General features: G+C 37.5%; 2 protein-coding genes across 14 annotated transcripts in view; both read left to right on the top strand.

The window, feature by feature from the left end:
- Window positions 1-7,427, top strand: part of brd8a (bromodomain containing 8a) — a 69,812-nt gene extending 62,385 nt beyond the window's left edge. For 4 of the 9 annotated variants that reach the window (XM_086000712.1, XM_086000718.1, XM_086000716.1 and 1 more), the window contains 3 exons: window positions 994-1,038; window positions 6,547-6,629; window positions 7,187-7,427. In XM_086000712.1, the coding sequence (XP_085856838.1) occupies window positions 994-1,038; window positions 6,547-6,629; window positions 7,187-7,232 (174 nt within the window). In that variant the 3' untranslated portion in view covers window positions 7,233-7,427. The other 5 variants (XM_086000711.1, XM_086000714.1, XM_086000715.1 and 2 more) reach the window with 5 other exon arrangements.
- A 2,865-nt stretch (window positions 7,428-10,292) lies between these two features.
- The window catches only part of LOC147110590 (bromodomain-containing protein 8-like), a 51,287-nt gene continuing 45,703 nt past the window's right edge, over window positions 10,293-15,876 (top strand). For 3 of the 5 annotated variants that reach the window (XR_015079949.1, XR_015079948.1, XM_086000731.1), the window contains exon 1: window positions 10,293-13,688. Coding sequence is in view for 2 of the 5 variants with exons in the window: in XM_086000731.1 (XP_085856857.1) it covers window positions 13,407-13,688 (282 nt within the window). In the remaining 3 variants the exon portion in view is untranslated. The remainder of the gene's footprint in view (window positions 13,689-15,876) is intronic. The other 2 variants (XR_015079950.1, XM_086000732.1) reach the window with 1 other exon arrangement.

Raw genomic sequence — 15,876 nt, 5'->3', positions numbered from 1 at the left:
GTTATATTATCACTGGATTTCAATCCCAACCCTAATTGATGAAAATGCAGTCAGTTGACATGAAATGTTTTTGCTGTTGCTTGCTGACTCTCTAGAGAAGCACTGTAGTCCTCAAAGTGACAGCAAAGGTCGAAGAATACAAAACTGTTGGCCTTTGGGAGATAACCTAGTGGAGCCAGCTTTGGCTTCTCATGTCACTGTGAAGATGATAGCTTGCTCAGGTATTCATCTAATTGACTGTTATTGAAGTTCTGGTAAGTGATTGCCTCCATACAAGATACTGACTACTTCTCTCTCTAATTGTTAAAATAGTTGCAGTATTTAAATTCTTCCACCTGAGCCACTGTAGTGGCCTTGAATATGTAATGTGCTCAGCTGTTGACTTTGAGCACAATAAAACACTAACTTATTTAACCCCATGGAGCAGGATTTATATAAATCCCATCCAAGCATGATAAATGTTGGTATACTACGAGCTATTTCCATATTTATAATGCCGGGTGCTGAATCTAGCTTAAGGCTTCTATGAAAGCACAATAACAATTACACTTTGTAGTTTTGATTTGCAGTTTGCAGGTATAGTTATCCTCTGTACTGCTGGCCAACTCTGCCACCTTAAACTAGAATGTCAGTAGGTAAAGTCTAGACTACTAGTCCAGAGGTATAATCATAGATCGAAGTGCTGTTGTAACATCAGTTGTTAATATGGTCATGCAAATATAATCCCTTTTTAGTCACGTACATAAAAGTAGTGATTTAACTCCCACTTGACACAGTTTATAGATGTGCTTGGAATCCCTTATCCTTTGTTAGTGATATACTAAGAGCCTGGCCTTTCTGATTTCCATTCAAATAAATGGGTTACTACCAGCATTAAAATACCTTCGAATGGAAATCCAGGCTGATGTCTCCAGAGTAGGTGTAGCAGGTTTGCTTTTGTGTTTGCTCAGGCTGAATCTGATTTGGTGTTTTTTTTTGTTTGTCCTTTAACAGGACAGTGTCCCCATGGGCTCTCCTGCCTTCCTTCTCTCTCTCTTTGTAAGTATTCAATGCAGTATGTAGATAATAACTCACTTGTAGGAGATGTCCCGAGTCTGGAAGTGAATGTTCGACCCTGAATGTTAACCCAGATTATTATGCTCAATCTGTGGTAAATACTGTGGTTCATAGCTGGTCAAAGTCTTAACTGTGTTTTCTGTGAAAGTTTGTTTTGATGAGATTGTTCCAGTTTATTTCATTAGGTTCAATAATGTCCGATATTTCATCGTTTCGTAAATGCCATATTACAATGTGGTGTTGTCTGTTGATCAGCTGCACCAGCTGCCATGTGACTGCCGTGAAGTCAGTGCCAGTTCGTAGCTGGTTGTGTCCAATGAGCTGATGATCAGTTAGGTGCTCTCTGGAGGAAGATCTTTCAGTTTAGATATGGAATCAAACAACATAAAGAGAAACTTCAACCAAAACAACATCATTTCTATATATATATTAAAAAAAAATTGGGGACTAGGCGTTCGTAATGCTGTCTGCCAGGATTTTCAAGAAGCCAGAGAGATGTAAACCAATGGAAGAAAGCTTCTAGATCTAGTGAAGGACAGTTTTAAGGCATTTTATGTGTTCTACTGCTAGAATTGCACGTGATCTAAATGCTCAGGACCCAGCGATTAGGAGCAGCGGCATGCAGCCTGCCTTCACTCTGATAGGGCTCTACAACAGGACAGGTAGGTGATATTTCCCAGACTGTAGGATGCTGTTCAATGAATTCTGAACAGCCTTACTGCAGGTCCCAGCTTTCACTTGAGGGAACTGACAGGATTTATTGATATTTGTGAATAATTAAGACAGTGTTTTAAACCACATGCTGCTGTTTTGTGGAAAAGTCTAGCTTGCTGCATATTATTCAACTAAGGTAATTCCTTTACCTACCTGTGGTGATTTCTGGGCAGGGTGGCATCACTCTAGCACCTTTGTTTTTTACTGTGCTGTATCACATTCTGTAGAATTTTGAAAAATATTAAGAACATTACATTTTTGGAGATCTATCTTTGGAGCACAGGTGGTTAGTCTTGCGTGTTGCCATCTTACACAGAGTTCACGACAGGAAGAAGCAATGGTGAATCACTGAAAAAAAATCCACTGTTGCAAGCTGGTTATTTCCACAACACAACACTCCATGGTTCAGATTTTGTTTCTTTGATAAGACTATTGTGCTTTTCTGTTTTTATAAATAGTATCAAAATCCCCTTCAACTAGGAAATGCCAGTCTTGTAACTGCTTAAACTGAATTGTGTTCTGAGTTAGTCAGGCTACATTAGTGCATTAGTCAGCCGGTGGGTTAATGAAAAGGGATTTTGATTAAATAAAAGAGTGGCAACATAATATATCACTAAAGAGACAATGGCACCAGCATTGAAACTCACAAAAATCCAGATGTGAAAATTATTGCCAGCTAATGAGAAAACACAACCAGTTCCTCTTGGTCCTGTACCATGCCCGTAGTTTAAAATCCTGGACTAACCCTGAGGTCTCACCCAGCAAACAAACAGTGGTGTTACTGGTGGTGGCTGATTGTGCCTCTGTTCCTCCAGTTCTTCAAGTCCCCTAATATATAGGACATAGCTACATATGATGATCTTCAGTTCTTATGCTTTCTATTTTCGAATTGCATTTATATAGGACTAATTAGTAATCAGCTCCTAATTGCCATACAAGAAACTTTTAAACCAGTGATTCCATCTTAACACGTTTACATAGATATTCTTGAGTGACTTCTATTACCTGTATTGTGAGTAGTCTTATGCTTTTTGAATCAATCAACTTAGCTAGTCATTGTAACTGGGTGCGGAATAGCTTATTTACTTTTTCTCTGTCAAATAAAATTTCTTAATACTACAGTAACTACCATGTCACATACTGTAAGGTTTTGCATCACAATCTCCAGTTCCCTGCATCATGCCACCTTCCATTGTACAATGATTACAAAAGCTATTTTTTCCCTTTAAAATATTGATAGCAAATGCCACATCAACAAGTGCACAGACGTGAGCTGAAGGCTGTACTTCACTCCTTGAGTTCTGATGATTTCACTCAACTTAATTCAGCGTAAGGGCTTCAAGTATAATATTTAAAATTATGGAAGGTCAAGTCCTAAAATAGTGCTCCAGATGGACAGTTAAAGAAAGGGTATAGTTACATGGTAATGAGCCTCATTCACATTGCTATTACAAGTATATTGGGTGACAGTAGCATTACCCGAGAGTCTTAAACATTCATTGTATATTCATATTACATTGAGGAAGTTGCGTCAAGTGCCAGTCTGTAAATCATAACAAAATAATTTGCCATGTCAATGTGTGATGAAATTTGCGCACAGTAAACATTGAGTTTTTAGCCTAGTTAATCATTTTCTTTGTAAATTTAATTTCTGATCTAATGAGCACCAACTGGACCCATCCAGCCTGTGTTTTAGAAAGCTACATAATCCTATATAACAGTTCATAAAAATCACAAGATAGATACAGATAATAAGACCATTCAGTCCATCTTAGCTCTTCCATCCAGAACATCATGGCCCAGAAATTCGGGCCGGGGGCTTCCCGTGGGTGCAAGCCTCCGACCTGCACTTACTTAGCGCGCCGGCTGTTGAGCTGTGGGCCCGCGTGGGATTCCGATCCTGGGCCTGCTCCAACTGCCGGCGCGCAGTGCTTGCATATCCCAGGGGCGCAGTTAGTTCGATGCGTCCCCTGGGATCACGTGGGCCATGGAGAGCCAATGGTAGCAGGGAAATGCCCATTCACAAAATTGACAGGAAGAGCTGTCAAAACTATAAATACTATAAGCCTCAAAACATCACCATACTTCAGATAAAATTTTTAAAAAGATAATTTTTAAAATAACTATAAATTACATAAATTTAAATTATTGTTTAAAAGTTATTTTTTGAAAAAATTAATTACATTTTCTAACGGGGCTAAAAATAAACTTGCCTTTCTTTAAAGTATTTAAAAATAATAAACCTGTGGAAAAAATGTTTTAATTTTAATTAATTCACCACTTACCTTGTTAAAAGCAGGCCTTGCGACTGCTTTTTACATGTGTAACTTCTGGAGACTTACCCTCCCGGAGAACCCTTAAAAAAAAAACAGAAGTTCCATGCGCACGCGCTGCCTCTCCTGCATACGCGTTCGGCCTCTGAACCCCTTCCTATAAGGGAACGGAAGTTCCGGTTTCCCGCGCATGCGCAGTGCACGCACGAAACCAGCACTTCTGTTGGGCCTACGCGTGAGTGCGCTGTGCGTACTCACCCGTGGAGACCCGAATTTCTGGGCCCATATTTTTAAACATACTGTGTTGAATAGCTTTCTCGTATAGGGGGAAGGGCAGCTTTTAGCCTTGCATCCAAGTTCTAATTCTGTCACCACATAAAGATAGAATGCATCGAATGTGCCAAAATAAAACACTGTGTCACATCAATTGTTTGATTTTTATACTTGGCAAAGTTTTATTTTCCAATCATAAATTACTTCTATATTAAATTTATTTTAATTTCCATAGTTACTTTGTATGTGGTGTGGTTTGAGGACAGATTTCACTAATAACCAGGGTCCTCATGAGGGCCACAATTTAGGATATAAGGACTAACTTGAACTTTTTGAATCCATCATATCCTCCACCTGTGGCTTTGTGAGTTTATCCTGTGAAAGTCACAGGTTCAATCTCCACTCTACTGAATTTGCTGATTTCAACAGGGGGCAGCAATAGTGCTGCTATAATTGGCTTCCATGCCTTTGGGTTAGGGAGGGGAAAATGGGCTGGTTCACGCACCTATTTTTTACCTTGCGATACCTGTGGATGTTAGTTGAGGATGGGTTCAGGCTGTGTCGATCAATGCTGTAGAATAGGCTACTGACATTTGCCATGACTCGCATGTAAATAATTGCCACTTGGATGAGGTATCAGAAAGCAGCCTTCTCCCTGTCAGGAGTTAGTGTGTTCAGGAGGAGAAATATATTTTGAGTCCTTTGATCAGATGAGAAATTCTTTGTTCAGATTTTTAGGAGAGCAGGCCTAATTAAAATGACTAAATATAGAACCTTATCTGTCAAAGTGCCATTTTTTTGAAAGGGAATTTGAATGTAATATATTTTGGTGGGGGAAAGTGGAATGAAAACTAAATGTTATAATTAAATTTAATTAATTTTATTTCCCTCTTGGAGTTTCAATATGAACGTGTTCCTTAAAGTTTACTCACTGCTGTATTGCACTCTGAATCAGGCAGCCAGGAAGAAAGGTTAGGGCTAGCTGGTGTTTCAAGTCTGGAAATGATACTGTGAATCTTTGTATGAAGTTCTTTTGTCCATTATTTTAATGAAGGTGTTAACGCTTTCAAAATAAGTTACTGCCTTAATTAAAACTAGAGGATTTGAATCAAACTTGTTAAGTGTTCATATAATATCTTGCAAGGTGATTTCCAAGGTGATTTCCAGGCTAACGTGAAATAAATTAACCCCATACATGAAGATCGTTTTAAAACATCATGATTATATGAGCCAGCTATGGTGCTTAGGGATTGCTTGGGACTGTGGGGAAATCTGTCCTCAAGTAGCAGTGAGACACTTCAATTTTACAGCCACTCTCACGCAAATGGTGTCAGTTCCTTGAAAGATCTTTAAATCAATTTTAATGCTCCGTACCACATAAAGACATCTGACTATTCAAAGGCCTCTCACTCACCATTCATACAGCTGCTTTACTAATAGTTCATACAAATGGCAAAGTAGCCCTATTTTGTGGTTAAGCTCCAGCTATCTTAAAATCCAAGTACGCGTCATATTGCTATGTATTGTCTTGTGTTTATAAATGTAGGGGATTGGCTTAAACAGTGTGACTTGTATTCCTGGATTTTTCCAGTCATTCTCCAGAATGATCCACATTTTCTAAATGTATTTGTGACTGTATTTCAATCCCACACATCCAACCCATCTTTACAACTAATGACTCATGCGTATCTCCAGAGTAAATGTTTCAGTGGGGCAGGGCACCAAGCTAAACACCCACGTTAAGATTATTACTAATACGAGTGATGTGTACAACCACATAGTTCCCTTTTTCTAGATTTGAACTGTCAAGAGATTAAATGTCAAATAAAAACTTCGGGTTCCAACATAATTTCTATTAAAGGCATAGAACACTCCTCCAACATTTAGTTCATAGCACTAATTCATTTTTATCATTTCGTCTACACAGAAGTTTCAGAGTGGGTGTTTTCCTCTTGCCTGGTTGCAGCAGTTAACTACTTTGGAGAGGTCGTTAGCAGGTTTTTGTCATCAGCTGATGGTGTCACAGTGCTGGCTGAAATACATGGAAATCTAGGAGTTTTGTGTGTTCTAAATTTATTTTTATTTCAGCGATTGCATGATGGTAATTTAACACACAAACTTCTTTTATTCAATCACTGGTTTAAAAAAAAATGTTTTTTAAAAATTTTAATGAAATTTATTTTTAAAAGCTGTCCTGTGTTGACATTTCTAGTTTCCCCATGTATTTCAGCCAGCAACAGCAAGCGCTGTGACATCATCTGATGACAAAATACTGTTAACGATCTCCGCAAAGCAGTTAATTGCTGCTACCAGGTAAGTGGAATGCATTCAGTTTGAAATATTTTTCAAATGGAGATGGAATGTATTGGTGCTAGGCATTAGAAATTACAGGAGTGTTTTAAGGATGTTGCTCTCTTATGTGATAACAAATTTTCAACCGCAGTCACTCGATATTTTTTGTGTAGTGTTTATCCTGCTAAAGTTGTTAAATAGCCTGGTATCTATCAGGATTGTCTGTCTTGTATTACTTTATTTAAATATGGTCTTCATTTCCATTATTCTTTACAAAACTATTACCCTAATACGGTGCATGAAGTTTTGTTCTACAAATATATTTTCGTCTTCATTTATAAATACAGCATACCTTTTTGCTTCTGTGTGCGAAGTATTGCAAAAAATATGTTGACGGGAACTATTTGGGCCAATTCATTTTTTGTTTGGTGCAGTTTTTTTTCTTCTACCAATGCATGTGCAGTCTGCCTCATAAAATGAGGTGTTCTGAAATGTAGCCAAAAATAAACTTCAGTGACTTTAAATGCTTAATGATTCCCCAATAGGCAGTGAAAAAGAGTAATTGTTTTTTCCGCTAGGATGGTGGTACAAGAGGACGTCGCTGTGCCATTGAAGCAGATATGAAAATGAAGAAATGACCATCTCTGATGGGACCTGCTCATGTGAAATGTTCAGCACTGTGTATAAAGACCAATGAAGCTATACTGTCTTCATCAGTATTGATGAGAATGAATTGTATTGTACAGCCTTGTTTCTAGTGTACGGTTTTTGTTCTGAGAACAATGTATGTGCGTAATAAAATTATTTTGACAACCTGAATGGGTTCAGAGAATCTACGTTATGAGTGAATTTCAGTTAATAGATAGGACAATTATCACATCATCTTAACTAGCATTAGTAAGTATGCAAGTCTTGATGAACTCAGTATTGCTGTTCATGTGCAAAGTGTGACATCACCTTTGTTTGTGCATTGTTTAAGCATTTTTAGTTCTGTATTATTTTTTTGGTTCTCCAGAGCAATTTTACAAATGTAAGGATTTTTGTTGAATTGCCTCTGCAGTGGTCTTATCTTTGGGTAAGTATCTGCTGTTATGAGAGCACGCATGAGATGCAACGACACCGGTTTTGATAATGTTTCAGATTTTTATCTTCTAAGTTTGCAAGTAAAAGGACACTAAAGGTTGCATGGCAAACCCATGAAACCGCTTTGATATGAATTCACATAGAAACGGAGTGGTGTAGTTTGTTTAGAACTCTGTTGGATTAAGCTGTGTGATCGCTGGCTATAAAGATCCATCTTGAACTGAGAGGGTGTCATGCACAATACTAAATTCCATATAATACTGTTCAAATTAATCTGAGGGGTGGCTGGTGTATCAATTTGGTGCAGCAATAAACATACTTCTGAAATTGGGATCAAGGCACATCTGTTGGAGCAGAACTAAGGAAGCTTTATTCTGCTGTTGGCCCATGTTATAGCTGATCTGAGCATTTTTGATGCTGACGCTGGATGCCAAAAGTGGGTAAAGGTTTCATTATTCAGCATTTATGTTACTCATCTTGATGAACACAACATCAGCAAAAGAAAAATTCCGAGCAGCATTTGAGTTCCTCCCTCGGTATGATATTTTCACTATATAATGTGTGTATGCATGATTATAACACACAAAGCCATCACTATCATGTGACAGTTAATTTTATCTCGCATTTCTTAATTATTCACAAAGTGTATTCAAATGCTTTTGCTGTTGATTATTTTTTCAAAAGGTTGCATGGCCGTCCCACAAAACACCTCAGATATGAATTCTTTTTAATAATTTTATTAGATTCTTTTTAAACTTGTATACATTTGATGCCAGTTTTATATAATGTGTATGAACATATGAAACTTTGGTCTGAACATAGCTCAGCCCTGTCTTGAGACTTGGGACAATTTTAAGGCAAATTAAGTTAATAGATAATGCAGAATTTAACGTGCGCACAGAAATGGTCAGTACTCCCATCACTAGCTTCCCTTCCCAAGTATCAGGATTCACCTTGTATATCGAACAGACCCCAGCAGAAGAAAATCCAAATAAAAGTAAAGGGGGAAACATTTTGCAAATACATACATTTTATTTTTTGTCTCTTTCTATATATGTGTGCAAGATTGGAACATAAATATAATGGATCATATCAGTATCCTGCAGTTTTATCTGAAATCTTGAATTATTTACATTAAATATTTTTAAGTGTAATACAGTACATATAATTATGATATGGCTATTGTCAATGTTGTGTCAACTGGTGATTTAACATAATATATAACATAAATAAATGCAGCACATTCTGTATTCGCTACTATATCCTTTCCCCACATTGCTTTTCACGGATGGTGTTGCACAGGTTACACCCTGAGGCATGGCTTCCCTTGAATAACTTATTCTCTCCTCCACCCCATATCCAATTGAAATTGTGCTAACTGAATGCTGGTGCCAGCCGTGGCTCAGTTGGTAGCACTCTCGCCTCTTGAGTCATAGAAACATAGAAGATAGGAGCAGGAGTAGGCCATTCGGCCCCTCGAGCCTGCTCCGCCATTCAATGAGATCATGGCTGATCATCCAAATTCAGTACCCTGTCCCTGCCTTCTCCCCATATCCCTTTAGCCTTAAGAAATATATCCAACTCCTTGAATATATTTAATGAATTGGCCTCTACTGACTTCTTTGGCAGAGAATTCCACGGGTTCACCACTCTGGGTGAAGAAATTCTTTCTCATCTCTGTCCTAAATGGCTTACCCCTTATCCTTAGACTGTGACTCCTGGTTCTGGACTCCCCGACCATCGGGAACATCCTTCCATCATCTAGTCTGTCTAGTCCTGTTAGAATTTTATAAGTTTCGATGAGATCCCCTCTCATTCTTCTAAACTCCAGCGAGTACAAGCCCAATCGACCCAATCTCTCATACGTCACTCCTGCCATCCCAGTCAGAAGGTTGTGGGTTCAAGCCCCACTCCAGAGACTTGTGCGCCCACTTTAGTATATAGTAATATAAGGGAGTGCTGCACTGTCAGAGTTGTTCCACCTTTCAGCTGAGACGTTAAACCGACTCCCCGTCTGCCTAATAAGGTGGACATAAAAGATCCCCTGGCACTATTTCGAAGAAGAGCAGAGTTCTTCCTGGTGCCCTGTGCAATATTTATCTCTTAACCAACATCACTTAAATAGATTATCTGGTCATTATCACATTGCTGTTTGTGGGAGATGCTTTTGCACAAATTGGCTGCCGTGTTTCCTACATTACAACAGTGACAATACTTCAAAAGTACTTCATTGGTTGTAAAACACTTTGGGACACCCTGAGGTTGTGAAAAGATATAAATGCAGTCTCTTTCTCCCTCTCTTTTGTTCTTTCAATTTTATATTAACCAGAATGGCATTTACCAGTGTGATTTAGGTGGGGCACCAACTTTTCATAGCACAATGCACACTAGCACTGCTCATTATTGTGTGCATTGTGTGAAATGATTTGAGTTTCAATAAAAGATTCCTTGGACATATTTGTGGTCCAATATCGGAGGGAAAAATCTTGGGTAATGCCACAAAATGCAGGGTAATCTATCACTCCCAGCAAATCTTGATGGGAAGTCAGGTAGCATCATTGGAAGACCTTAAATTCTTGAATTGTCTTACTGGATATCTTGTAGCTATTGCATTCCTATTAAAATGGGTAAGTTAAGTTCTGAGGCCTTTCACATTGTTGCTCTTCCTTCGGCTTTATACAAAGTTTAACAGTGAATGGAAGCCCATTCTCTTCACATGATAGCCATTTAACTTTAAAGCAATTCACTTTTCTACTGATTTCTTCCATGCCACGACGATGGCATAGAGTGATTCTTCTATGACTGCCAATGAACTTGCATATAGGAATCTCTTTTGCACTGCTTCCTTACCCTTCAAACATTGCAGAACGGTTTAGTGGCTGATAAATGTTGTTACGGAATTAGTGGATTGTATCAATCTACATGTCTCCCAGCTGGATCCCCAATGTTCTTGATGCCCATGGTTCCCCCTTCCTGTTTCTTGAGTACACCTGAAAAAAGGCAGAGGTCATACTGCTTGACGAAGCTGATTTTGACTTCCACACTGATGAGTATTTAGGTCCACCTTCCTTCCGGTTTGTCACCTCCATTAAGGGGTTGGATGAGGTGGTTGAGGAATTAGATATTTTGGGTCCTTTGTTCTCAAAACCTGATCAGTCCCCTTTGACCAATTCAGCACCAAAATCACTAAGGCTTTGATTACACCCAACCCATGAAGTAATGTTTGATATTTCATAATGATCTGTACAATACCACTTTTAATGTTACAATAACTATTCTGATGTAGCAGTTTCCTTGTAATTCCATGAAAGAATTCAACTTCTCATTTTAAAAACAAAGGAATTATCAACAGTGTCATTAAATTATTAAGTCAAGGATGAAATATGGTATAACAAGATCACTTCTCTTACAATTCATTTTCAAAGATCCTGCTTGGAACAGACACCATCAAGCTTCTAACATTGGCCTTTCTTAGGTTCTTAGTTCCTGATGCATTCAATGCACAACTTAGGTGTCATAATAGGCCCCAGACAAATGACCACTGCTCCACCCAAAGTCAATGAGCTTTATAGAGTTACTTATTCTGCTCTGGAGAACATATTTGCTTCTCCTGTAACAAATATATTTGTGTTCCAAATACAGGCTAACAATGGGAAGTTGCTTATACTAGGCAAGTTATTGCCCCCCCCCCCCCCCCAAAATAAATTCATACTCTTGGATTTATGGGGCAGGAAGGTACAACCTTGAGGATCTTTCAATGTGATTGTGTTACACAAATTTACTGGGTCAGTTTTAGCCATCAGTGGTGCACATTCTCAAAGTTCCAAGTTTGAAGAAAACATTTTAAATTTAATATACTTTTCTATAAAGTGAATATACTTTTCTATAAAGTAACATCAGCAAAAATAGACTTTAAGATTAGGTAATTTGATTCAACTGAGTTCCTGCACAGGATCCAACAAGGCTGATGTTCCACAACTGAATTATATAGTGAACTGGAAGAAATATTAAATTACTTAAGATCTGATGTGCATACTTCCAGACATCCCTTGGACTGGTCTCATTACCATTCTCTCCTTTTCTTCCCTATTCTAATGGAAAATAGAGCATAGATTATGTTAAGTGAATGTTTAAATAATTAATTCATACTATGTAGACTACACCAAGGACACTAGATGGTCAAGACCATTATGAATATTTTTGACTTTCTAATAACAAAACCTTGTTATCAAAGGTTAGCTTAATGGCTTTTTAAGTGTATTCATAGTCTATCGAGTGAATTAGAAAATCTCAAATATCCTTTACTGGGATGGTAGCTGCTTTGTGAGACCTCTTTCAAAAGGGTTGCTCTTAAAGATATTTGTAAAGCTGTTCACAGACTAGCCTTGTGTTTATTAAACATTTATTGTCCAGATTTAATGACAAAAAATCTGAAATTTGCAAAATTAACTCGAGGCAGAAAACTGCATAATATGCGCATTCAACTTCTCACCTTGGAGAACAAACGAAAAGCAAGGTAGATTAGGTAGATTCTTCCTCATTCTCTGGATAATGTTATCCTTTAATTATCAAATCCTACTCAACTGTATATACTAAATTATACCACCTGTACTTAATAGATGCAGCTTTCATGATTTTAAGTAAATGCCATGACCTTTAAAAGATTTGAAAGTGATTTGATTTATGTTAAGTTGCCCTAACTCTGGGTGGAAGAACTGAGGGAGTAGTCCAATAGTATAGTTATAAACAATGTGAGAAAGAGAAAGCTGCTTGTGAATATGCAACAATGTTTATAAAAAAAACTTTATTTCCCTTTAGTGGTGGACTGCATATAGAAAATAACACTTTTATAAAAAATAAAAAAAAATAATCAACAAAAAAAAGTATTGGAGTAGGTGAACTGTCCAAAGCAGGTAACCTATCCTTGTCACAAATTTAGTTAAATATGAAGGATTTTCTGTTGCATAATTTCTTGAATACTTTCTAAAATATAAACTTTAATATTGTGGTTCTGTTTAACTAGTTTGATAGAAATAAATCATGCAACACATTACATAGCAAGTGGCAGTATAATCTGAGCTGTAATTTAAATATTGGACGCATCATCCTTTCACCTCTGGAACCTAAGCTCAGAGAGAGTCTGCCAGTTGAAACTAATTTGAGCAGTCTTGACCCAGTTCCTGGTGGATGCGTTCCACAGCACAAAACTGTTTATAATTTGACAGTCATTCAGAAGCCACAGGAGTAGCTGGTGTAGGAAATGTTAGTGATGTGGTAGGGAGTAAGGTGTGAAGAAGTTTGAGAAGAGGGAGCCTTACTGTGCAGCTGACTGCTATTCCTTATCTGGGAAAGCTAGATGTTGGCACTAGATGTATGAATTGGGAAAGTTTCCACCGCTCATCCTTTGTATTAAGGTGTACAAATAGTCAACAATGAAAACTAACCTAAGAGAAACTTCCAGATTAAGTTATTCAGAGATCAAAAGTGAATATAATGGTTTCTATGAAGAAAATGATTTGGGATTTTCATTTTCTGTTCACTTTATATAAAAAAAAAAAAAAAAAAATATTAGCTTCTCAGGTATTCATGAAAGTCAAGTTGATTATTACTGTGGATTTCAGTCCCTTTTAATTTACTATATTTAGCACATACTTTATTCCATAGGCTGTGGAGGTGGAGGCTGAAATTGCTAGTGAAGAGGAACAAGAAAGCGAAATGCACAAAGAAGAAATTCAGCAACAGACCCTGCAAATGGAGTCTAAATGCAAGGAGGAAAAACAAGAATTGGATGGATCAGTAGTTGAGGGCAGAGGGAGTAATGACATAAAAAATGGCCTGCCAGAAAAAATTGAGAAAAAGGAAGTGCATCTGGAACAGGCAAAGTCAGGGCAGGAGGAGGCTGAACACACAAGATATTCTGAAAATGCAGAGCATTCCAAAGAGCAGGTGGAAGCAAGAGAAAAGGATTCGGAGAAAGAGTATTTAAATATAGCCGAGGTAAGATATTGATGATGAAAAAACTTCATGAAATGTTTGAATTTGAAAGGAACAAGTCACTTGATGTGTTACGTTTGTCTGGTACTTTGTGTGTTTATTTCTAACTAAATATTTGAGATTGTGATAGTGATTGTCCCTCACAAGCACCATGAGTGAGTTACATAGATCTTTTACATAAATTAGATTACACATTCTTTGGTGCACCAACAAGCTTGCCGTGAAGTGACAAAATGTGGATTCATCATCTACAAAGCTCCATATGGTGAATTCCTTTTCTCAGCTGGGCGATTTTAAGAGGTTCAAGGCAAAGGCAGATTATTTTTTCAAGCAGGAGGTAAGACTGATATGGCTCTCTCAGACCTCCAAGCAGTCAGTTTAAAAAAAAAAAAAAATGGAAATCGGGAATCTAAAGAAGGAAAGACCACCCATAATTGTCACTTTACCAGTGAGTTTTTCTTTTTATTCTGTGTATATGCATCACTTATACAGTATTTTGTTGTAACACTAAAACAATGATTAACTTTAAGGGTTTTACTGATCCTTTGTGCATGTGCAATCCATTTAGACCAGCTATTCTGAATTTTGATCAGCTGAGATGTAAATACCAGCAACTTTAAAAATATTAAAAATAAACATGCAATAGAATAGCATTTGTATACTTTTTCTATTGAGGTCTTTTTTTCACTAATACACGTTTACAAAACTTTTATTCTTTCTCATTTGTTTGCTTTCTACCCCAACAATGAGCAGGCTATCATCCAAAAGGGGAAAAAAAACATTGGACATTTTGCCTTAAGAGTTTGGTGTCTCACAGCAGCTATTGAAGCATGTGAATATTCCCATAGCATATAAAGCCAGGTTTTGGTAGTGCACCATAATTTCTTTCATCCTGTTACTGGCGGCAGTTAAATTCTATTGGGAAACAGTTCTTCAGCACTATCCAGTTTTATTTCTTCATGGTTTAGTCATGACTAAGTGGTTTGTAATCCTTTTACAAAGTTTTAGTGAATTTTGTTGTAAATGTTTTCCACTTTTTTTGCAGTTAGTTTGGAGAAAAGTTTTGTTACTTGCAAATTACGGATTTTGGGCAGGATCTGAATTTGCTGGTGTAATTGCTTTGACTAAATATTCTCCAGTCAGCTTGCTATTGGTCAATGCAAGCAACTGGATTCAGGACCTGCGCATCCTAGTGTAGGTAATTTTTTCTGGCAATGAGTGCCAGATTGATGTAAGCATTACTTCCCAAAGTGTCTTTGGAAACCACTTTTTACAGACACTTCAACTTAACTTGCTATGAATCTTTAAAATGCTGGAAAGTTACTATTAGATAGCAGGGACAGTCTTGCTTGATCCTCCATGCACCTCTGAATCCAGTGCTTCTATGAAGGAGAACAAACATTGCAGGTCAGATAGAGAATCAAGAGTGTAACTTCAAACCTGTCTAGATTGTGGTCTTTGTCTAAAACACTAGCCAAATCATATTCTGCATTCACTAGCAAAGTTGGAGAAAATGTGTCAGAGTCATCCAATGATCACTCAAAAACCTTGGCAACACCTGCTATTGGTGCCAACCAGTACCAGGTCACCTGCTACTTCATCAGTGCCTGATATTGAGTATTGGCATAGTGTATTTGGATTGAGTTAGAATTTGCGTTAGTAAAGTTGAGACAGAGTGGTGCTGGTGAATGGGAGGAGTGGGGAGAAGAGTTTGAGATGGAAACGTTGGACAGGTGGGCACTTTCAGTAATCAAAAAATCAGCTAGGCAGGTTCATATTTAAAATATCTGATGTGGTGAGCTATGAAAGCCAATAAATTCTGCTGTGGTTACTGTTGCAACAAAGGGTTGTTAGCCCTTCAACAATAACTTCCGTGTGATTCAGTCTAGTGGTTTATTCAACAAGGTTTAATATATACTGACTCAGTGGTGTTACAATACAACTTGACAAGCAAGAAAATGACAAGTTAGCAATTTCATCATGGTCTTGCATGTGCATTGGAAGATATTGGAAAATGCTGTGATTTAAGACCGAGTTCTGAGGATATCAAACCAGAAGAGTAGTCTTAAGATTTGATTGTAGTCTTAAATTTGTTTCCAGCTCTACTTTAAAAAAAAACCTATATTTGGTACTTTATTTTTTAAGTAAATTTGTAATTCTTACAATAATCTAGGTAAGGCACCTTGTAAAA

This window comes from Somniosus microcephalus, chromosome 11, assembly GCF_052327205.1.
Source record: "Somniosus microcephalus isolate GS21.2 chromosome 11, FLI_Smic_1.0, whole genome shotgun sequence".
NCBI classification, from domain to species: Eukaryota; Metazoa; Chordata; class Chondrichthyes; order Squaliformes; family Somniosidae; genus Somniosus; species Somniosus microcephalus.
The sequence above is the reverse complement of the archived record's forward strand: the minus strand, read 5'-3'. Positions and strand labels throughout refer to the sequence as shown.